Source organism: Apodemus sylvaticus, chromosome 12 (assembly GCF_947179515.1).
Source record: "Apodemus sylvaticus chromosome 12, mApoSyl1.1, whole genome shotgun sequence".
NCBI lineage: Eukaryota > Metazoa > Chordata > Mammalia > Rodentia > Muridae > Apodemus > Apodemus sylvaticus.
Window position 1 is genome coordinate 87,166,046 of NC_067483.1, and position 24,783 is coordinate 87,190,828.

Sequence of the window (24,783 nt, forward strand, 5' to 3'; positions counted from 1 at the left end):
GAAAGAAGTACACACCAACACAGTGTGATTTACTAAGGGAAAATTTACAATAACCAACTTTAATACTATTTGTTTCTTATAGAAAGGACTAAAAAGCTGCATGCCTTTAATACCAGAATCTGGAAGGCAGAGGCAGAGGATCTCTGTAAGTCGGAGGCCAGCCTGGTCTATATGGTAAGTTCTAGGCTAGCCAGGGCTAAATAAAGAGATGCTGTATCAAATAAACAAAAACAAAACAAGCAAACAAAGGCAATAAAGATTTATTGGACTGTAAAGGATTGTGTGATCTCTAGGATTAAGGGAACTTGGCCTATAGTTTTCTTTTTTCTTTCTTTCTTTCTTTTTTGGTTTTTTGGAGACAGGGTTTTTCTGTATAGCCCTGGCTGTCCTGGAACTCACTCTGTAGACCAGGCTGGCCTCGAACTCAGAAATCTGCCTGCCTCTGCCTCCCAGAGTGCTGGGATTACAGGCGTGTGCCACCACCGCCCGGCTGGCCTATAGTTTTCAAGAGCACTGTGTCTATACTTTTACTCAAAATGTATTTGAATGAAGTTATCTGCAGATTTTTTTGAGATTTATTTATTTCATTTATATGAGTATACTGTCACTGTCTTCAGACACACCAGAAGGTGTCAGATCTCATTACAGATGGTTGTGAGCCACCATGTGGTTGCTGGGAATTGAAATCAGGATCTCTGGAAGAGCAGTCAGTGCTCTTAACCACTGAGCCATCTCTCCAGCCCTATCTGCAGTTTTTTTTAAAGGCGGTTTGTGTGTGTGTGTGTGTGTGTGTGTGTGTCCAAGGTGCCCTTGGATGCCAGAGGAGGGTGTTGGACATCCTGGAGCTGGAGTTACAGGTGACTGAGAGCCATTCAACACAGATGCTGGTCTCCAAGCTCAGCTCCTCTGCTAGAGCAGCCAGTGCTGCTACCCGCTGAGCATCGGTCTGAATAGCTCCATCTACAGTTGTTTCCAAGCAACTCGGTCAACCTCAGGAGTGATTGCCTAGTAATTGTGCTGTCCTTTCTACTTAACATTATTGGGAATTTAGAGATTGTTGTTGTTCACAGTTAAAATTTTTTAAATTCCATTTCATTTATTTTGTGTCCATGTGCGAATTTGTGTGTGCATGCACAGAATTCAGAGGCAACTTGTGGGAGTTGCTCCTCTCCTGCAACGTTGGTTCCAGGGATTGAGTTCGGGTCGTCGGGCATGGTGTGTGTGGGGGGTTCCATCTCACCAGCCCTTGTCCTCAATATTTATAAATGGAAACTTTCAAGTAATTTAAATGTTCTCAAGTCAAGACCTAGGTAGGTGTATTGGCTAATTTTGTGTGTCAACTTGACACAGGCTGGAGTTACAACAGAGCAAGGCACTTCAGTTGGGGAAGTGCCTCCATGAGATCCAACTGTGGGGCATTTTCTCAATTAGTGATCAAGTGGGAGGGCCCCTTGTGGGTGATGCCATCCCTGGGCTGGTAGTCTTGGGTTCTATAAGAGAGCAGGCTGAGCAAGCCAGGGGAAGCAAGCCAGTAAGAAACATCCCTCCATGGCCTCTGCATCAGCTCCTGCTTCCTGACCTGCTTGAGTTCCAGTCCTGACTTCCTTTTGTGATGAACAACACTGTGGAAGTGTAAGCTGAATAAACCCTTTCCTCCCCAACTTGCTTCTTGGTCATGATGTTTGTGCAGAAATAGAAACCCTGACTAAGACAGTAGGGAATAGAATCATTTTATAAAAATTTTAGTAGTGTAGTCTTCCACTGGGACATATTCTGGGTATCATCTGCAAGTTAAAAAACCCCCGGTACATCTCCTAGTTACAGTTCACGTTTCTCGCCACTCTGTGGCCAGAAGAAAGGGCTGCCTTCACTGTGATTCATTGCGTTAGCCCGGTTTTCATTGTTCAACTACCCGAGACAATCAGTTTACAAAGGGGAAGACTGGCGTGGGATCATGATTTCAGCTCATGCTCAATTAGCCCCATCCCTGTAATTCCGTGATGATATAATGTGTCATGGCTTAGCCATCTCCTGATTGCCAGAAAGCACAGTGCTCTGGAGAGAAGAGCGGCAGGGGTCCCCACATTTCCTTCAAGGACATGCCCAGAGTCTCTCCTGCTAGCTCCTGCTGCTCAAAAGCACCATAAGTCAAGGAGCGAGGCTTGGCATTCATGTGGCTTCTGAGTATCCCAACTGCAGGTCCTCCTCGCGCTCAGTCAGCAAGGGTTTTACTGACTGAGCCATCTCCCTGCGCTGGCATGGACAATAGTGAAGCTGTTTATAGCACGTTAGACAAGGAAACACACTGTACAAAATCTACCACTGACATTTCTAAGCGACTTACCTGGCCTGCGAATTTACTAGTTGGATCAGCTGGAATAAGGGCACCATCTTCATCCTTTTGAAATCCATCGTGAGACCAGTATGTCAGGTCAAAGGTAAAGGTCTTCACACGCGCTTCGTTCTTAGGGTCTCGGATGGTGATGCTCCGGGAATGCATGGAAATCACACATTGGCTTCCAGAGTTCTTTTCTCTCTATAGTCAAGTTATAAATTCAGAGTCACCGTACATTCCTGCTGGATGAAGTCACTTGTGTGTGTGTGTGTGTGTGTGTGTGTGTGTATGTATTTGTGTGTGTGTGGTCTTCTTTTGAAACTTCCAATCCCACCCCTAGTGACACACTTCTTCCAACACAGCCGCACCTGACCACTTGTGGTGGGTTGAGTGAGAATGGCCCCCCATAGGCTTATATTTGAATTTTTGCTTTCCAGTTGGTAGAACTATATAGGAAGGATTAGGTGCGGCTGTGTTGGAAGAGGTGTGTCACTAGGGGTGGGATTGGAAGTTTCTAAAGAAGACCACACACACACACAAATACACACACACACAGACACACTCATACACACACACACACTCTGGGTATGTTATGGGCTTTTGATATATTGGAGGAGTGACACACCTCCTTCAACAAGACCATTCCCACTCCAGACTGTTTGTTTCTCTGCTTGTAACTTGCCAGTAAGATGTAAGCACTCAACTACTGCTCAAGACACATGCCTGCATGCCTGCTGCCATGCTCCTTGTCACAATGGTCACGGACTCAACCCCCTGAAACTATAAGCAAGCTTCCAATTAAATGCTTTCCTTTCCCAGTTACCTTGGTCACAGCGTTTCATCACAGTATAAGGCGGCGAGAAAGACTGATTTATAAGCTCTCTTCTTTGACCCAGGCCAGGCTTCAGCTAGGCTCACTCTGTGCAACCCCAGTCTCTACCACTTCCTTCTGTCTCATGGCACCTCATATATCAGGAGTGGATTCTTTTTGGGAACAATTGGCAAGCCAACCAGAAAACTGAGGAGGTGGACAAGAGAAGCCGGAGTAAGAGGCCACACAGGTTGGATACAGAATTCCGTGTGGGAAGTGCACCCAGTGTGGTAGATGCTGTGGCCTTCCTAATGAGTATGCATATACACCGAAGGCATTGCAGGTTTTTGAGCTGTTTGCCAAATGCCACTTGTACCACTGTCAAAGGGGCAAGGAGTGTCTTGCCACTGTAGTGGGGCTGTTGTTGTGGGCTGGATGACCACCAGTGGCCAATGGCTATGGGGAACAGAGCTACAGAGTCGGAAGACTTACAGCACACACAATGCTAGGGAAATGGAAGGCTGCTGCTCTGTCAAGGAAAAACCATGTCCAGCTTCATGTGGATAAAAATGGGAGAGGGATCAGGCAAGCAGCCACCTTATCAACGCAGCAGGGTGTGGTCATTAGAACCCTGGAAGTGAATAAGGAGGAGCTGAGACACCTGATTCTTGCTCTTCTGTGACTATTAACAAGGTATAAACTGTTGACGCTAGAGACAGAAATCAGGACTTTATAGCAGCATTTCTAGACATATAGCAAACTCTCTTAAACAAGTGTTCGTGAGAGCCTCACCTCCTGAGTGAGCACGACCTGGGATATATATGGGAGTGGCATTTCTGTGAGAAGAAATGAAGCTGAGAGGAGTAGCATCACCCCCTGGCTTGAGGAATAGCATCCAGACTGCCCAACAGATCCAAGGAACTCGGTCCACTCTAGAATTATCCGTATGGCCATGAGAGGCACGGACAGATGAGAGGGGTGTGCCAGGGCAGTTGGCTCAGGGCAAGCATCAAGGAAGTCCCGAGTATTCTGTGGGAACTGTGCATGGATAGAAGTCACTTATGCCCAGGCATTTCAAGGACCTAGGAAATCCATTTTTATTATATTTCATTTTTTTAAAATTTTTTAATTTTTTTATTTTTCTATATTCTTTTTTACATTGATTGCTTTCCCCTTTTTATATTTCATTTTCTATGGGTGTATGATGTACATATAACATGTGATGTATATATGTGTATGTATATGTATGCATGTATATGTATGATGTGTGTGGCGCATGTGCTTGCCATGGTGTGTGTGGAGATCAGAGGACAACTTTTAGGAATCATTTTTCTCCTACTATGGGCTCTAGGGATCAAACATGTCACCAGGCTTTGCACAAGCTCTTTTACCCACTAACTGAATGCTTGGGCCCCAGTTGATTGAACTGTTTGGGATTGGGAGGTGTGTCTCATGGTGGACTTTGAGGTTTCAAAAGCCCTATCATCCCAGTTGGTTCTCTCTGTGCCTTGTAGTTGTTGTCTCAACAGGTAAGCACTCGGCTACTGCCCCAGTGCCAGGCCTGCCTACCCTGCTGCCATACTCCCTCCCATGATGGGCATGGCCTCTACTACCCCCTGGAATCCTGAGTCCCCAAATCAAATGCTTCCTTTTATAAGTTGTCTTGGTCATGATGCTTCATCATGGTAATGGAATAGAAACTAAGCCTAGTTTACGATGTGGACAAGGCTGGTGCTGGCCTGGGAGCAACTGCACACACACATAGTCATATTCAACACCTGACAAGAGCAAGGGACAGGCAAACATGAGAGGAAGAGAGGGTGGATGGGTGGCACTTGGGGTAGAAACAGGAATGGTGTGGTGTGATTTGCTCCATTCCTGAACTCTAGGAAAATGACAACCCAAGGTGATCTTGGTAGTCTAAGCAGAAGAAAAATAAGCCCAGAGCATATTCTTACCTTTCCCTGCTGCTGCCCCAGAGGGGATGAAGCTTCTTGTAGGGCATAGGAACAGGTTGTCAATGGAATCCCAAATAGGAATGTTGTGAGAGGTGGAACCAAGATTATGTCTCAGAATGAGTGGGCCACACAGTCCTCCCAAGGAACTCCTTGGGCCTCTGAAGACAAGGAGCCCATTGCTTGGATGTGCACCAGCCAGTGACAGCTGAGGCTGTTGTCTAGGGCCATGTAAAGTAATGGTGGAAGTGGAGGTAAGACCACCAGAGTACCACAAGTATCGGTGTGCCTCAAAGTAGGGCAGCACCTCCATCCTATTTTGTATTGCTATTCTTGCTCCCTGAGTGCATTCTAGGAGTAGATATACTAGGAAAGACATGAAAGGAAGAAGTCAAAAGATGTAAAGGCAGAATTGGTGAGGGGGCAATTGGGACCCTTGACCTCCAACACTGTTGTGGTTACCCTTCTCATGCTTGTGAGAGAACTTGAGCAAAGTAGTCTTTTGGAAGGATTTATTTGGGGGACTGGTGGCAGGAGCTGGTGGCAGTCTGTTGACAGCATATCAGGAAGCAATGATTAGACTGTAAGCCTGGTCAAGCTGAAGTCTCAGTAGCTTTCATAGCTAGTGAGGCCTGATGTCCCAAAGGCGCCACAACATCCCCCCAAAACAGTGCTGTTCTCCAGGAAGCAAGCCCTCTGCCATGCTAGCCTGTGGGGACACTTCATAGCCACAGAATCTAGTACAACACTAGGAGGGGAACAGTAAGTACAGGTGGTATAAGCTGCCAGGTAAACCGGACGAGACTGGATAGGCTGTGAAAGAATCGAGGTCGGGATTCTGACTTGCTCATCTTCCTTCAACAGTCTCACCAGCAAGAGCCAGACGGGGCTTGACTTTTAGGGAGACTTGATCCACCCCCCCCCATGCTGTCTCACACAGGTGCTAGAGGAACCTATACCTCCTCTTGGTCTCATGCACACCACCCAGACCTTAGGCGAAGCCATCTTGAGTGTTCCTTATCATGAGATCCATAGAACTGAACATTTCAGGTCTTGTCACAAAGCAGAGTGGCTGGGGACCTGGTTCTCTTAACTTGCCAGCACGGCCAGTCTCTGCTATAGTGACACTGCGCTAATCAGCAGAGATTACAGTTAGAGGACACACTAGGGACCACGGACTCGTCCATCTACTCATGAGGGTACGAGCTGGAAGCATCAAGATTCAGGATTCCGAGTATTTGAGACATCCCTTGGAGGGTGAATGGCAGGTGAAATCCTTTTGGTTCTTGATGTGGTGTTTGCATGCAAGGTACAAAGTATATACTTCTCATTTCCTGTATGGCAAAGATGTAGTTTGCAGAACTCTCACATGATCAAGAGACTCTCCTTCCACATCCAGTGTGATACCTAGGCCCACAGTAGAGCTGATGGAAAAGGAGCCAATGGGATTGGCAGTCTCCAGAGGAAGGCACACTGGGACATCCCATGCTCCAGGAGCTACCTTGTACCTCCTACCATGGGTGTCTGTGAAGTTAGCTGCCACTTGCAGATGCATGAACTGGCTCCCAGGCAAGGAGAGACTAGAACTGGAGTGTTCGGCAATAGCCACGCTCTTCCGCACGGAGCCCTGTCCAGCAGCCTGGACACTTCTCTTTAGAACTAGCACTTGCTGGCAGTCACGTGATAACAAAACTTCCCTGGTCACAGTGGGCAAAGACAAGCCTACTCTAACGGAAAGGGAGAAAGCAGGTTCCGGTGGCTGCACTGGGCATAGCCCAGCCCAGCACTGTGTGGCAAGCTTCTTACACAACAGCATCCTCTCCAGAACCTGTGGAAGGGCTTCGGTCCACATCTTTGAATTCTTCTGACTTGGGTGCCTGTAGACTAGGTGGATGGGGCACGGCCAGGGGGAAGAGGTGGCCTCGTGCATGAGATCTCACGAGTAGTGTTTCCATAAAATTACCATGGAAGCGCAGCCTGGCACACCCTCATTCTGTGCCTGATGTCTGGCCAGGAATTCCATTCTCCTACCTTTGCATTCTATGCTGGGATCACTGACACATGTCCACATGTAGCAAGACCTACTTTTAAGATAAACATTTCTTGGCATTTCATGCAGCACAAGCTGGCCTTGAATGTACAGCACAGCCTAGGATAACTGAGCTTCTAGTAGGCTGCCTCGCCTCAAGCAGGGATTCTACCTCACCCCCACTGTGCCTCAGTTCATACAGTGCTGGGGAGCTACCCTGGGGATTCGTGCATGGTCGGCAAGCACGCCTATCAACTGACATCTCCGCCCCACCCCAACATGTATTAAAAACAGGTACCACACATTTTTATTTACCAAACTGCACTGGTTTGAATAATTATTAACTTGACAGTATTTCTCTTGTCAGTTTTTTTTATTGTGCTACTTGTACCAAGGAATGAAATTAAACGTTTACTAAATTATGCTTAGATCTTTGTTATTCATTTGACAAATCCATTAAATAAGTTTAATATTTCATAAATGACAAGCAGCTTAAATACAAATTCAGTAACTATTATTAAAAAATTAATAAAATCAGGCAGTAATTGTCGACAAGGCAATGCGCATGGACTGACCTGGCTGAAAGGCCGCACCCGCACGGCCACGCTCACTCTGTCTGTTTTTGGCCCAGGCACTTCCCCCATTTTCTCATTATCCATGATGCCATTTGGTAGAAAAATAACACACAAAACACACTGCTCACAAAAACATCCAAAGCTTAGCTGACAAAGGCGGTCTGCTCTTGGTATCAATTATTAAGCATCCATTCATTACACACTATCAATTACCTGTCATAAATTATTTGACAACACTTCTTTATTGATGAACATCATGGCGTCCATCAGGTGCCGTTACCAACGGTGCACACTCACACTGCAGAAAAGGGTGCTCCGTTCCTCTTTTCCGACATTTGTCCACACTCTTCCATTCTCTGTAACCTGTGCCTGAGGTCCTGTGGCAAATACCAGTTTAAAACCTGAATACTAAAGAGGCTTCTGTGATTCAGTTGCAAGCTCGGCTAGTCTAAACTTGTCAGGGCTCCTCAACAGTAGGCACACACCAGGTGCACTGTTTTACATTTTCTTTCTCAAATCCTTCCATGAGGTTGCTAAGAAGCAGTGAAACCGGTCAATCTAACCTGGATAATTACTCTCTGAATTGAGAGACAAGATAGTCCTTAAGTTACTGAACAAGAATTGCCAGCATAGGAAACCAATGCAGTACTGGAAAATTACTCATTTGAGGTAGATTACACAAAATTTGTAAAACTACAAAAAGGCAAAAATCACATGCCCACAATGCAAATTCAACACAATATCAGGCAAAGCCCAATGAGTACAAGAAATGGTTAGAGATCTGAGGAACAGCATCAAAGTGCATACATTATAAAACAGCAATGCTAAAAATAATCAACAGTTGATCACCCTCATTTTAAGACAGTTCTAGTATCTTAACTGTAAAGAAAGAAAACAAACAAATGTCTAGTAGCATATAAAATTACAATTAAAACAGAAATCTCCTCTCAAAAATCTAACAGACACACAGTGTGTACTTTACAGTAGTTTATTTAACATCCCAATGATAAGCCATATTTACATATTATATAAACGTATGAAGTATTATAAAATGCCTGGACTAGAAGAACTGCACTCCATATGGAGTTACTTATTTACTTGCTTACAAAATTGTACAATTTTTATAAAGTATTTCCATCCAAATTGGGTGACTTTTAATAATCCACACGAATACTGATGACTTTTACAAACAGGTGCATGTTAAAATCTTGGGCTAAAAATTACAGCATTTTCCTGCGTAAAATTTGCTTTGGAAAAGAAGATGGCTTCTTTCTGCCCCTTCCAAGAGTTTTTCCTGCTACTTCTGCAGTTTTTCTTGGCTTGCTGATCTTTATTTCATCCACTGGACTTGCCAAGGGAGAAACCAGCTTAATTTCTACAGGAGGAGGTGACCAAGAACTTCCTTTTCCCGTGTTTCTGAAAGAAAGATATAGTTAAGTAGGAATGGGTACAAGGTGCTGTCTGGTCAAGTGCTTCACTTTCACAGAGCCGTGGAGTCAAGGAGTCCAAGGACAGCTGTGGCCGACGTGCAGGCAGAGTCAAGGCTTCAACCCCCCACCCATCCCCATGTGTGCTGATATGAATACTTGGCCACAGTATGTCTAATTACTGCTGTTACAAGGATACTCAGCTCATGGGATGAGGGCCACAAACTTGGAAACAGTAGAAAGTGGTCAGTCAGTCTGTGTATCATGAACATACACAAAGTCAATTTACATGTGAGCAGTGTCATAAGTCAAGTATATCATGTTTATGAATTAATAGTACTTTCATTAAATTCAGTCACGCCCAATTACAGCATGAGAATCCCGCTACACAAATATATCTCAAATGGACACATTTGCCACAGATACAGTAATAATGCTAACTAATAAAATAGCCATGGAACTTTAATTAATGAAGAGGCTATCTATCTATCTATCTATCTATCTATCTATCTATCTATCTATCTATCTTCTGAGATCTAACTGTCTTCTCTTTCAACCACGTCAAGTGGACAATAAACTCTATGTCTTCACTCTGTGGAGAATGCTACCTTCAAGTGCTGAGCTCCACCAATGTCAAAGCGCCAGGCATGTGAGAAGTGGTCTCATGCTTTCTAGCAACTCCTCTCAGCTCGAGGGGATGAACAGAGGGCGCGGCAGCTGCTGCTTACCTGCTCGCCTTTGGCTTTGTGGTCCTGCTTCTTTTTGGCTTTTGTTCTATGATTTCTAATGGTTTAGAGTCACTCTCCTATGGGATAGAAATTTAAAAATATAAACTTTAAGCAATTAAGACTTTCCTGATTTTCTAGACAAGGGTTTCTCTATTTCTGTCTCTGTGTACCCCTGGCTGTTCTGGAACTCATTTTGTAGATCAGATTGACCTCAAACTCAGAGATCCACCTCCTTCTGCTTCCTGAGTGCTAGGATTAAAGGCATGCACCACTCCCATCTGGCTGTAATTAAACATTTAAAGTACTGATTTTAAAAGTATCCTACTCAGACAAGGAGTTAAGTACTGCTGAATTCCCTAGGTCCTACATAGAGCCCTCTGGCTGGTTAATAGATACTTGATGGTCTAGACTAGAATGTTTCTCTTTCCTCAGCCCACACTGCACCTGACCCTGTCTTGTCAGCATTCACTTTGCATGCTTCTGCTGTCCACCCTCCTTACATGTTTTCAGCTTCGAGGCAAGGTTCTCTCCATATTGTAGGCATAGTGTCACCAATGATGGCTTTCTTTCTTCCTAGAATGCTTCCTACAGGAACTACTTGAAGCCTACATAGGCTACTTATAGCCACCACCTTGACCTTGCTTCTGAATCCCTGCAGCTGTTGCTTTTTCAGAAAGGCCTCTCCCCTCCACTCCTGTATCTATAGAGGCACCTGGGCAGAGATGACTTTACTCAACATGCTGATTAATTTATTATCTCTTCAATTAAACACCCAGATAATTTTAGGGGCCACATTTATTACTGTTGTTTTGTGTGTTTGTTTCTGAGATGGCCTCACTACGTGTCCCTGGCTAGCAGAGAACTAAGCACATAGTGGCTGGAACTGAACTCAAGAGAGCCTTAAGCTCTGATTAAGGGTGACTATCACCATGCCTGGCAACCACTTTAGTTTTACAACTTTCATCCTACCAGGTAACTAGAAAATTGCTGCTCATCTGTCTTAAGGATAGCAAATACAAGTTTTTTTGGCTTTTGATATAAATGTAAATTACCTTCCTTAAAAAACTTATTATTTTTATTTCATGTGTATGAGTATTTTGGGGGCATGTGTACCACATGCATGTCTGGCACACCGGGAAGCTAGAAGAGAATGCTGGATCGCCCAGAAACTGGACTTAGAGGTTATGGGCTGGGAATAGAACCTGAGTCTTTTGCAAGAACAGCTAGTACAAACAACTGATGTGCCATCTCTCTGACCCACATGCATCTTTAAATAAATTTATTTTTCAACAAATGTATTTAGGAAAAAAAAAATCACTTAAAAGTTCTTTTAATCTCAGCTCTCAGGAGCCTGAGGCAAGATCATGACTTCCAGACAATCCTGGGGTATACAGTCTACTTCAAATACAAAATCAAATAACCCAATAAGCACAGAGGATGCTTTGATAAATAAGATATTTGTGCCTTGCTTACCAGTTCACCTAGAAGCTTGGAAGTATTGGATATACTTTTCTGCCTGGTCCTCAAGGCAGGAGGGGAAACAACAAACTGTGAAGATAAATCTGACACCAATTCTTTCAGCTGGGCTGTGGCCTCCATGTTCTCAGCTAAAGACAAGTGGGAAACAAACAAAACATTGACCTGTAACTATGTCTGGCTTACAAAACAGCAAAAGGCAGTCACATAAATGGGAGCAAAAAATCCTGGAAGAAATAGTGTGCATTAGAAAGACAAAAACAGGCTGGGTGGTGGTGATGCACACCTGTAATCCCAGCATTCTGGGAGGCAGAGGCAGAGGCAGAGGCAGGTGGATTTCTGAGTTCGAGGCCAGCCTGGTCTATAGAGTGAGTTCCAGGACAGCTAGGGCTACAGAGAAACCCTGTCTCAAAAAACCAAATCCAAAAAAACCAAAAACCAAACCAAAACAAAACAAAAGGCCAAAAAACACCCAGCAAAAACAACACAGCATACACACTTGTTACCTGTGTCAGGAGATAGAAGTGACGACAGAACACCCCCTTCTCGCCCACTGTCCATGAATAGTTCAAAGCAAATGCTATCACATCCTAAGGATGGGACTCCAGGCAGGACAAAGCTACGGCTCATTAGTTTGACTCTCAGCTCTTCACAGGAGCTGAATGAATCCCATATAGTCTCCATTTCTAGATGAGGTTTTCATTACACATTGTATTTTATTTGCAAGAGCTATTTCAATTGCAAAGAAGCAAATCAAACTTTAAAAATCATCCTAAGGCTGGGCCGTGGGGACACAGGCAGGCAGATCTCTGTGAGTTCAAGGTCTACAGATGGGGCTCCAGGACAGCCGGGCATTAAAGAGAAACCATGTCTCAAAACTCGAAAAACCAAAACAACACCCTTTCTAGCTACTCATTCTAACTGGGGTGGGTAGGTGGGTGAGAAAGTTTATAAAAGTTAAAGCTGAAAAACATTAGGAGGTTATACACAGCACAAATGACTAGTGCAACCATACCCTAATTGAATCATACAAAGCAAAAGAAAAAAAGTAGCAAATGTAATGGGGGAACCAGCTAAGAGAAAGGGTAAAAGAGGAGAGCTGAATGTGATGTCATGGTCACATATGAAAATGTGAAACGAAATATACAGAATTACTACATGCAAATGACATTTTAAAAATAACTGAAGTGCCAAAGTGGGGGCCCTACCAGCTCGGAGGAAAGGGGAAGGGGGAAGGATCATGGGAAGGGGTGACAGGGAGAGGGGCAAAGAGAGGATGTAAAATGAGTAGGTAACAAAGAGAAATACAGCATGCAGACTCTCCTTGAGACTTTGAAATAGTAGCCTCAGAGCAATGGCACTATGATTACACAGCAGCAGCAGATTCCATGCTAGACTCTGAACTCACTACCTGTGCCTCAGCTAATAAAAAGGAGGATACTGATGACAATGATTTCAGTAAAGATCAGAACAATCTGGCGCACATACAAGTGCTTATAAACAAGTTCTATATGATACGCACATCACGGAGACACAAAGAGACAGACACACAAACCACTCACCAATGTCAGATATCAAATCTTACTAGCATGACTTTTGCTGGGCATGAAGCCCCAAACCTATAGTTCCAGTAGGAGGTAGGGGTAAGGAAATCACAAGTTTGGGGCCCAGCTGGCCTGATCCTATCTCAAATAAAACAAAGCAAAACACCACCGCTACTCACCAAAAAACCCCAACAAAACCAAACTCCAACCCCAAACTTGTCTGATCATTTATGCGCACTCCTGTGGAGATGCAGGAGTGTGTCATGGAGATCAGAGGACAGACAGCCTTCGGGCTGGTCCCCAGGTGTCTTCCTCCTACTGGTTGGTGCGGGTCTTTGACAGGTCAGGCTCCCTAGAGAACTCACAGGAGAGCATCCCGCCTCGCCCTTCCTTCCCCATTGCAGGCTGTAGACCATGCCAGTTTTTTACATGGATTGTGGGGATTCAAACTCAAGTCTTCGAGGCTGAGAGTCAAGTGCTTTACTGACTGAGACATCTCCCTAGCCCATGACAGCCACGGCTCTTAACAAGAGAAAAGCATTAGCAGCATTAGACTTCACTGCCAGCTTATGAGAAGCAGAAATTACACTTCAGGCCACTGATGGCAAGGTACCCTCTTCCTATTGCTAAAAATAAAAATCTATATTCACAACTCTTTAGGTTACCTGAAGCAACATCCACCATCTTTGGCTTTCCCAGAGCACCTCAGTCTCTAGTTAAGTGTCCTCATTTACTTCTAGGACTAAGAAGTAATTGGCTGGTGGTGGTGGTACATGCCTGTAATCCCAGCACTTGGGAGGCGGAGGCGGAGGCGGAGGCGGAGGCAGAGGAATCTCTGTGAATTTGAGGCCAGCCTGGTCTACAGAGCTAGTTCTAGGGCAGCCAAAGTTACAAAGAGAAACCCTGTCTCAAAAAAACCGGAAAGAAATTTAAGAATTTAGTATCATGTTCTAAATGTTTGGCCTATTCTTTTACATGCCTCTTTTAGGGCATACACAAAATTTTACTATATATAAGACAATACCTCATCTATCTCTGCAAACTTCTGAAAAACATTTCAACGAGTGGTATTACTTAGGGTTAAAAAGTTAAAAATTACAAGGCAAATCCAGAGCTGGAAAAAAGCTTTCTGGGAAGGAGGAGAAAGGCAGCTCTTGTTTGTGTGGTCAAATGACTCCACTGTGGTCAACTTCAAACAAAATGAGACCCTGACTCTCTAATATCTCAGTACCTCTAGCTACCTAATAAAAGGTGCCTATTCAAACCAGGAACCCTTAAAACATGAAAATATCCTACAGGAGGATGTTCAAGCACCTGAGGAGTATTAGTGACATGAAATGTCACATGTGACCAAATTACAATGTCATATACAATTTTGAAGACTGAGTATCTTGGAGCAGGGAATGTGGAGAGAGGACTGTGGGTAAAGTGTCTGCTGTGAAGGTGTGAGGACCTGTGTTCAGATCCCTGTACTCATATAAAATGCTAGACAAAGTCGTGTCTACATTCTCAGTGCTGGGAGGCAAAAAAAAAGAGCAGAATCCAGAAATGGTTTACCAGCCAGTTTAGCCAATGAGTTCCAGGTTCACTGGAAGACATCAATGGTCTATCTTTGGCTTCCACAGAGGCTACTGAACCTGCTCTAACACATACCTCTACGATGAGTTTCTAAAAAATGATTATGAATAAGTATGGTGATAAACTGTAGCATGTGGTTTGATGCAGAATCTTGCCATACAGCCTACGGCGGCCTTGCTGCCTCGGCCTCTTCAGCACTGGACTACAGTGCACACCACGCTTGGTTTTATTCCATTTCTTTCTTAGGAAGACCGTCCACGGACTACAGCATGTCATCTGATTGTCTATAATGTATATTTTTTTAAACAGAAAAACACGGACTATAGAGATAGTTCAGTGGTTAAGAGCACTGACTGCTCTTCCAAAGGTCCTGAGTTCAAATCCCAGCAACCACATGATGGCTCACAACCATCTGTAATGAGATCTGATGTCCTCTTTTGGTGTGTCTGAAGACAGCTACAGTGTACTTACATATAATAATATATAAAAATCTAAAAAACAAAAGCAAAAACTTAACAGCTATTAGAAAATTATGTTAACATGACAAAGAACGTGTTTGTTATTTTATTCTAAATTAGCATAACAAGAATGTTTTTTCTTAAACTTCAAGCACTGTTTGGCTCATAAGACTTTTTCTTAACACAACAAAAAGTTATATTTAAAGAGAAATGAAATGAAGTCACTTAGATACAAAGACAGAGAGAAAAGAGTACAAAATAGAACCTATGTCAAACGGACTATGGACACAAAGCCATAGAGAATCTGGATAATCTTTAATTTGGAAATCAACTAGGAAACAAACCTTTAGATCAATTTTATCTGATAGTTTGGTTTTTTGGGGGGGAGTAGGTGTGTTGTCTTTTAATTATAATTTTTCTTTTTTTTTCCTTTTAATTAATTTTTTTACACTCCAAATTTTATTCCCCTCTACCTCTGTCCACCCTCCGACTGTCCCACATCCCATACCTCCTCCCCACCCCCCACCCCATAATCACAAATTTTAAGGAAAAATATTTAGTGCTTCAACTCAAATAATTAACTCAAACAAACAAACAAACAAACAAACAACAACAACAAAAAAACTCAAAATTTTTAGGCTGAGTAGTCTAAGAAAGGTAAGAATGAATAAAACTAAATACCTTTTGCTTTTTTCTTTGGAACCTTCACTGGAGGAGAAAATAAAGGCTCAGTTTTGGTTTCAGAAACGTCCGTCGACAACATGGTCCTTCTAGACCTAGTCCTTGTTCCCCAGGAAGACTGAGTGAGAGTGTCAGTGGCCTCCTGCGGGGCTGTCTCACCCGCCTCTGAGCTCTGATCTGCAGACTTCTTGGTAGGTTTCCTCTTAGGCGCCATCGCTTTAGCAGCTTCTTTACTTGGCACTACAGTGGATTTTTCTAACGTACTCACATTTCTAGCTGGAGTGTTCCGGGCAGATCTCCGGACAACCGGAACGTCTTTCTTCCGGGGACTTTTCTGTTCCTTGCCAGCTGTGGCACCGCCAGCGTCTATCGGAACTACCCTACTGGGCCTACCACGCTTCCTAGGGGTGGCAGGTACATCAAGTCCTGTCTGAAGAGGCAACAGGGATGAGGCGAGCTTTGGCTCTTCCGTCTCACTCGACAAGCTAGCTCTCTCCCTGGCCCTCTTTCGCTTAAGAGGCAGTTGCTGTTCGCTGTGCTCATCGTGTTTACACTCTGTATTTTGAGGATCCTGTAAACTGGCATTCCTCAGCACTTTGACAGTCCTGCCACGACTTGCTGCTTCACTACCTTTGAGATCATTTACAATTTCAGAACTCTGCCCATTTTCTACAGATTTCTTACGTCTTCCAGGAGTCCCCTTTATAACAGATGAAGGCTTGACTTTTGTTCTGGAAGGTGTTTCTTCAGCTGCTGGCTCGGGTGGCTGCGCTCTCAGCCTCAGTCTTTCTGGTGTACCCTGAGGCTCCTGCTCCACAGCACCAGAGCCTGCCAGTGCACCTTGGCTAATGTCCTTCCTCTTTCCTCTCCTAGGAGGGGCAGGACTCTGAGCTGTCAGCTGGTTCTCAGGTGCTACTTGTATGTCAGAACAGGAACTTTCAGAAAACGCAGGAGTTTCTTTGATTTTTCTAGTTTTCTTCTTAGGAGTAGCAATCTCTGATGGCTCTTGCGTGACATTCAGGCTCAGGGCATGCTGCCTTCTTGTGAGAGTTCTAGAGGAAACCACGTCATCACGCTGGCTGGTATTTACAGTCTCTGCACGTGGTTCCTTAACAGTCTTCAGTGTAGAGTTTGTCAACCTGGACGAACGGGTAGCCTTTGGGGTTATTACTGCTCTGTCCACATCAACAGCTTCATCTGCTGCCACTCGAGTTGCTTCTTTACTTCTTGTGTCTTTAATTACATCCAACAAATTCTCTGCAATTGCCACTTTAACTGGTTCAGGCACATAGGGTAAAGTCTCTACCTTGTGGGGGGCATGGGTAGCATTCACAGCAGGTGGCAAATCTGTTACATGTTCTTGATCACGGGGCTCCAGGCTGGACACGGGTTTTTCCTTGGTGGCTATGTTGGTCGCTTTCGGTAAAACATTAGGTGCGGCAGAGTCACTTGCCTCAACTTCTCCTTCTTCCCCTTCTAAAATCAAGGTGAAGTTGCTCTGAGCCACACAGAGCTCCCCATCTGCTTCAGCGGCATCACATTCAGCAGAGTCTTTATCGTCAGGCAAGTCACAGAACTGCTGCTCAATAGTATCGAGAGCACACTGAAGTTTATGTGCTCCTAAGGGATACAACTCATTAAATGAAAGATTCTTGGCCTCTTCTTCTGAATTTTGAACTTCAAGTTTTTCACATCCAATTAGCTAAAATGAATTAAAGGTAAGAAACTAGTTAACGAATTATAAGGCACATTCTGATCTAAAGCACACAGGATTTTAATGACATCTTACTCTCTGTGTGTCCATTTTAAAATATAAACTACACTTGACTTATGGCATATGCTAATGGGTTTAACTTCAAGAAACATCCATTTAAGAAATGAAACCTTAATCAAAATAACTATACAGAAAAAAAAAGATTGAGATTACGGATGGAATTAAACTAGAAATCCCACATTTTCTTAGTTAAAAAGACAGCATTAACAAAATCTTGAAAATCATTAAATTAACAATTCTAAGAAAAGTAAAGACTTATTCTTTTACCAAGAAAAAAACTTAATCAGAGAAAAGGAAACAACCCCAAACAATAATCCCCAAATTACCTAACTATCCACACTTTCTACACAGCATGATCCCCATAAGGTTGAAGAACAATTCACCTACATAAGCTCCCTTGGGCTAGACTCAATCTTCTTCCCTTTGCTGGGGCTGCATAAACCATGAAATTCCTAAGGCTTTCAAGTTCAGTACCTCTCTTGCAAGGGTTTGGTGGAAGAAGGAATGGTCCTTGCATTTACCTTTTGGTAAGGGAAGGGGAGAAAAAGGAGGAGGTAGAGAGTAACAGAGAGATCTCCTGACCAAGAAGGTAGACATTATCACCCACCTAGACAAAGACATTTTCCCACTCCCCAAATAGTGAACTGGCAGACTGGACCCGACCTAGAAATGAGGAGTCCCATTACACTACTCCCATGGATTTGTTAGCCTCCAAACTTTAGAAATAGGAAATTCAGTGCCATTTATTTCAGGGGGAGAATACTTCTATAAAGATGAATGTGGATGAATTTATGAATTAATAAACTCCCCAAATTCCATACGATTGATTTTTATGAGTTAGAAGAGTTAATAGCTCTTATTCCTAATTCCATTTACTCAATTCCCTTAATAGTGAAAGGGATTTTATAAGACTGTGGAAAAGCAGAAAGTCCTATCAAGTACTAAAATAAATCTTTTTCTAGTGTCTCTCTCCCACAGATATGCAGGGAGATCCTGTTTACTATTCCATTTATCACAAATGAGGTCTAAATGTCTCTAGTAGTTAATGTTTACTGACAGCTTAAAAAACAAAAACAAAAATCCTTCCATTTAAAGCAAATGAGCAACAACCAACAAAAAAATTGCTAAGTTGTGCCTTAATATAATCTTTTGATTTTACATAAAAACCAATCTCTTAAAGTTTGTGTTATTTTAATTCCACAAAATATTTATACTTTTTTTGAGATCTTAAATATTTGTTGTCAAATGAGCAAATAAAGTTTAAATGATCATCTTTAAAGTCCAACAATACTAAAAGTTATAAAGCATTAAACAATAATATTTTTACATGAATTTCTCGAGTGTCAGGAGGACCAGCAGACATCTGAGGTCTTTCTTCTGGTAAGCCAGCACTCTCCTTCGGCACATCAGCGTCTATCTCATCTTCTCTCAAGTTCAATGTTAGCTTTTGGTCAAGGCTACGTTCAGAGGGAACAGGGCACTTGGAGGTGATGGATCCAGAGCTCTCAACATCTTCAACCATCTGGGCCATAGCTGAAAAATAGACAAAAAAACAAAACAAAACAAAACCAGAGTAATGTCTTATATTCCAAACAAAAAGCTTGATTCATACAACTCAAAAAGCAATGAATTACCTAGACCTAAGAGTTTTATCTTAATAAACTAGTTTGCAATGTCTCAAGGAGTAAGTAAGATCTTTCTGTGGCTCTTCCTCTGTAGTTTCAACTGTTTCCTATCAGTTGAAACAATAGCGTACATTTCCCACAAAGGCAAACACGGTTGAAAAACTTCATACTTGAACCACTTGGCTTTTCTTGGAATACAATTCTTGTCATTATTGTCAAAGTTTACCATAATGATAACTACTCTAAGGGGACTCAAGACTGCCAGAAAACTAGCCACCCTCATTAGGAGAATCCTATAGGAAACCCACAATCTGGACTTTGCAGTTGTCTATAAAGTGGATGGGCATTTTTCTTTTGGTAGCAATCATCCAAATAGGTACAGATGTTTTCTCAGATATGTCATAATTTTATGCCCCAATTAAAAAGGAAATCATCATGTTCTTCTTCTTGTCTAAGTTTTATGTCAATATGAGGCTTGGCATTTGTGAATGACACAAAACATGATAACCTCAAGAGGGGAAAAAGGTGTCTACATTTAACCTGATTAAATGCCCCTATACTTTTTAATGGGCTCATACCTCTAGACTGTAAATATTAATTCAACAAGAGATGATTTTCACCTGTGTTTGCCACCATAACCCGCTTTCCCTTCTTAATATACAAAGCACATTAATCTTTACTGGAAAAAACAAAGTATTAGAAGTTGTGGGTGGTCTTTGACTTTCTAAGCTAGGTCTAACCAAGAGAAATATGACAGCCACTAATGAAATAACACCTGACAAAAACATTGTGATCAAATGTTTACCAAAAACTACTGAAGTACAATATAGAACATACTTAATGATAAGATATAATACTAAAGGACAGAATGTCCTGTGTTGCTAGGGAAAAGAATTAAATACTTTAAATGTACTGATGATTAATAATAGTTATAATAGCAAATAGCATTAGCTATAAATGTATTAGCTTTTACTGAGTGCCAAGCACCACTATACACATTTTACATTAAAACAGTATTTTTCAGACAAAACATACCAAGGAATAGCACTTACAAAACCAAAGCCATCTCATTCAGATCTGTGTACCTTGTAGTCACCTAATATCTCTTCTTCCCAAAGCACAACAAATCCAAGAAGACAGTGTAAATTGGTAACAAGAGAGCCAAAAATGAGTAAGCTGGGTTTTACATGTTGAGAATCTTTCCTAGATTTTTACAAAAAATACAGATTCCATTTTACTTTCTTGTTGTTGTCCCTATTTGTTTCTGAGACAGTCTCTATATGTAGTCCTGGGTGCACTGGAGTTGGCATGTAGACCGGGACGGCCTAGAATTTACACAGTGCTATCATTCTTTCTTTTTTATTAAGATTTATTTATTTTATGTATATGAGTACTCTGTCTTCAGACACACCAGAAGAGGGCATCGGATTCCATGACAGAGGGTTCTGAGCCACCATGTGGTTATTGGGAATTGAATTCAGGACTTCTGGGAGAGCAATCAAGTGTTCTTAACTGCTGAGCCATCTCTCCAGCTCCTGTATATCATATTCTCAATCTTGAGATAAAATGCTCAAGCCTGCCCCAGATATTACTCATACTGTGACAGGCAAAAGGTGTTAACAGTGGTGGTATGGATCTACAAAATGCCATCAAAGTACAGTATTAAGGAGATGAAGTTTATCAGAGAATAGACATTCCATGGCTTTTCCTTCTATCCAACTGTGAACCCACAGAATTAAAGACACCACAGGGCAGTGGTGGCACACGCCTTTAATCCCAGCATAGGGAGACAGGCAGGTGGATTACTGAGTTCAAGGCCAGCCTGGTCTACAAAGGACAGCCAGGACTATACAGAAAAACCCTGTCTTGAAAAACCAACCCCCACCCCCAAAAAACCAACCATTCTCATGTTTGTATAAAACAAAGTGATTATATTAAAAACTTGATTTACATAATATATTGATTTTCCTGAATAAACTGCTATAAACAGGCAATTTATTTTGCTATTTTTTCATGTTTCAAAGGAAAGTATGTTTATAAAACTCATCACGGTCTCTATTCTTAAGAGTGTCTTTGCTCTTACTCTTGTTCCTCTCTTCCCTTCTTGCCCCACACCGCGCCCACACATGCTCAGGGCTGGCCTCTACTCGTCTATTCTGCCTGCCTCCACTACCCTCTTAACCCCCCTCCCCATGCCCTGAATACACTCTATTCTATACCCCCCACCAAAAACTACAGTTTCTTTTGATACTTGATATATTTAAAATGCTTTTACTCCATGGAAGCTGGCCAGAGAAGAATCAAATAATAATAATAATATTCTTTAAACACTGATTCAGCCAGGCAGTGGTGGCCCACACCTTTAATCCCAGCACTTAGGAGGCAGAGGCAGGCAGAGCCAGCCTGGTCTACAGAGTGAGTTCCAGGACAGTCAGGGCTACACAGAGAAATCCTGTCTTGAAAAACCAAAACTGAATGAATGTTTGAATGAATGAATAGATAAATAAGTAGATAGACAGTACACTGATCCAAGGCCCTGAGAGACACATACATTCCTTGTGATCTGCTGTGAGTACGGAGACTCGGATCTCTGTAGACACTATTCCATCCAGAACTGGTGTCTTGGATTTTGACGTGGAGGTTTCCCTTAAGAAACAGAAATGTACACTTTAGTGAATGAGACTCTCCCTGTACCACCTTCTTCTAACTTGCTTTTTTGTTATAAAAACTAGAATTCAGAACCCACTATTAAAGAGCATTCTACATTTTATAAAATTTACAAGAGAGTTAGAAACACTACTGCATTTTTTCTCCTACTTTTTTCTAGATTACTCTTTTGTAAAAAATGGTGTTATGGCCTTAAAAGTACAAATAAAATGATGTTTAAGTACCTGTAAGTATATAAATTACATTTTCAGGCATTGTATACCTAAGTCTTTATTTTTCAGGTAAGTCTGTCAAGTGTCCAGTATTTCCTATGATTTGATAGGCTCCACATCAACACTTTAGTGCTAACTGAAAATATTAAGATAAATGACGCATAATAGACAACGATAAGCTGTAGAATATCCCGGCAGTTATCCATCACTTGGGCTTTTCTCTAAATCCCAATTAAAGCATGCTGGGTAGTAAAGATAGGACAAACACTACAGTCCCCAGAAAACAGTCTCTGAAACATTTGCAGACTTTTTGTGTGTAAGATAACAATATTTATAATGATAATCAATAGCAAACAACTAAATCTTCACAACTTACCCAATAACCAGCCTGTCCAGTGGTGGCAGAGGGAGGCAGAGGCAGGCAGATCCTTGTGAATTTGAGGATAGCCTGGTCTACAGAGAGAGAGGTCCAGTACAGCTAAGCCACAGAAGAAACTGTAGCTCAAAAAATAATAACAAAAACAAATAAACAACAAAAGAAAAAAGAAACTAGCTTGCTAAATATTGACATTCACCAAGATTTCTATTTAAACTAACTTTTCTAATATGAACAATCACTTGCTTCCTGATTGTTGCAACTGTCTAAAGCCATTGAAACATTTTTTATTCAAATGAAAAATCACAAAATAAGGAACAACAACAACAAAAAAAAAAAAAATCAGGAAAATCCTTAATTTTTCTATTTTTGTTGAAGTACTGGAAGATTCCAGCTATTACATTTTTATCCTCACCAGAAAATGTTTGGCTGAGTTTGACAAGGTGATTACCCAAGTTTTGTGTTTAGTTTTTTTTTGGATTTGGTTTTTTTGAGACAGGGTTTCTCTGTGTAGCCCTGGCTGGCCTCGAACTCAGAAATCCACCTGCCTCTGCCTCCCAGAGTGCTAGGATTACAGTCGTGCACCACCACCACCTGGCTTTGTGTTTAGTTTTTAATGTTAGATCTCTGCTCACTCATAAGGTAATGAGTTGTCCTGTGTCTTACACATTAAAATTCTACGTGGGCTAGTTTTATTAAATTGATTGCAGTGCCTCAAAGCATTAAAACTGTTTATCCTCCACAACAGTGTTACCCAAGGTGTTGAACTAAAAGAAAGGTGACGGACTGCTCCAGTGATCATACTGATTGATTAGGACAGCTGACTCCATAATGGAAGAGTGGGTTGGTATATACTTTAATGTAACCTTACAATTGAGCATACTTAGAAACTAGACCCAATCTGTTAGCCTGGAGGATCTCTTCACGGCTGGAGACAGTCTCCCTATAATAACCCAGACATTCCTCTTTCAGCCTCTGAGTCACCACACCTAACTAGACCACGTTTCAGATAGAGCACTGATGGACACCATCTAGTACACCTTGGCTTTGCAGGCACTTCTTAAGCATATTTCTGAATGACTATCAAAATCACATTTGGGTCTTTTTTTGTTTGTTTGTTTTTGATACAGATGTCTATGATTTCCATATTTGTTGAGATGGTCTCTCATTAAACCTGGAGCTCAGTGACTGGCTAGTCTGGTGAACCAACAAGGCTCAGAACTGGTACCACAGGCATACACTAACATTTCATATAAATGTTGAGGACCTGAACTAGTATCCTGAAACTGGAGTTTATAGACAGCTTGTGAAGCATCACATATACATGGATGCTGGGAACAGAACCTGGTTACTATGAAAGAACAGCAAGCACTCGTAAATGATGGCCTCTCTCCAACCCAATTAATTTTAAGTATGTATGTATGTATGTATGTGGGTGGGTGGGTGGGTATGTAAAGCGATCTGAGGAAGCCAGAGGCATCAGATCCCCTGGAACTAGCATTACTGGCAGTTTTGAGACACCCAATGTGGGTACTTAAGAATTCAATTAGGACCCTTTGGAAGAGCAGCATATTCTTAAGTCATTTTTTTCCTTTGAAACAGGATTTCTCTGTTACCAGAGCCCTAGCTGTCCTGGACTCACTCTGCAGACCAGGCTAGCCCTGAATTCGTAGCGATCTGCCTGCCGCTGCTTCCTGAGTGCTAGGATTAAGGTATGTCACTATGCCTGGCCTCAGCAGTCCATTCTTAACCCACAGGTTGTCTGTGTCTCCAGCCTCCTCCCCTGCTCCCATAAGCTCACCCCGCACAGACTGACGGCACACCAAGAGAAGCTTCAGCTCTTTCAACAGTGTCTAAGCGACTGAATTCTGAAAATGCTTCCACCGCAGGGTCTCCAGTGCCTGTAAGCCACACAGATAAGGTCATGATCAATGTCTTTACAGAAATGGCTGGTCCTACTCCTTTTGTTCTCTTATTTTAATTCTTTTGTCACCAGGCAGTTAGCACTTCCTTCTAATTCTTTGGACCAGCTCAAGGACCCCTCTTAACTCCTCACTTCTCCCTTTTGGTGGGTATAACAGGCCTCCCTAAATTAATTCAATTCTCAGCATCCAAGGAGGTAGTTGAACAAAACCTGTTATTTTTACACGTAGCTCAGAAGAACAAGAACCATGTTTAGATGTTAAGATTTCAAACTTAACCTATTTCACTCTATGGCTTATGTTGATATCCCACAAGAAGATTTCTATTTGAGACTGCTTAATATTGCAGAAATAGCTAATAAAGATACTGCTATGAACATCCTTATTAACAGTGACCATCTAAATATTTTAGTGGAAAACAGCACATTAAAAAAAGAAAGTAGTAGTGGGCAAGCCTGTTCTACATGGAGAGTTCCAGGATAGCCATAAGAGAAAGCCAGTCTTGGAAAATAAACAAAAACAAAACAAAAATAAACAACAAAAAACCCTTCACAAAATTCTAGACACATTCTTTTATTTGAGCGGAGCCCTAAAAAATTAACAATTACTG

General features: G+C 42.2%; 2 protein-coding genes across 3 annotated transcripts in view; both read right to left on the minus strand.

The window, feature by feature from the left end:
• The window catches only part of LOC127697837 (kinesin-like protein KIF28), a 45,148-nt gene extending 36,556 nt beyond the window's left edge, over positions 1-8,592 (minus strand). Inside the window, exons 1-2 of the mRNA XM_052201131.1 lie at positions 7,706-8,592; positions 2,345-2,536 (exon numbers count right to left, since the gene is read on the minus strand). Coding sequence (XP_052057091.1) covers positions 2,345-2,536; positions 7,706-7,789 — 276 coding nt within the window. The 5' untranslated portion in view covers positions 7,790-8,592. The remainder of the gene's footprint in view (positions 1-2,344; positions 2,537-7,705) is intronic.
• Positions 8,593-8,677: 85 nt separating this feature from the next.
• Ahctf1 (AT-hook containing transcription factor 1) overlaps positions 8,678-24,783 on the minus strand; it is a 56,709-nt gene continuing 40,603 nt past the window's right edge. For both annotated transcript variants that reach the window (XM_052201129.1, XM_052201128.1), the window contains exons 30-36: positions 24,053-24,152; positions 21,548-21,642; positions 18,699-18,904; positions 15,598-17,299; positions 11,334-11,467; positions 9,861-9,937; positions 8,678-9,121 (exon numbers count right to left, since the gene is read on the minus strand). In XM_052201129.1, coding sequence (XP_052057089.1) covers positions 8,926-9,121; positions 9,861-9,937; positions 11,334-11,467; positions 15,598-17,299; positions 18,699-18,904; positions 21,548-21,642; positions 24,053-24,152 — 2,510 coding nt within the window. In that variant the 3' untranslated portion in view covers positions 8,678-8,925. The remainder of the gene's footprint in view (positions 9,122-9,860; positions 9,938-11,333; positions 11,468-15,597; positions 17,300-18,698; positions 18,905-21,547; positions 21,643-24,052; positions 24,153-24,783) is intronic.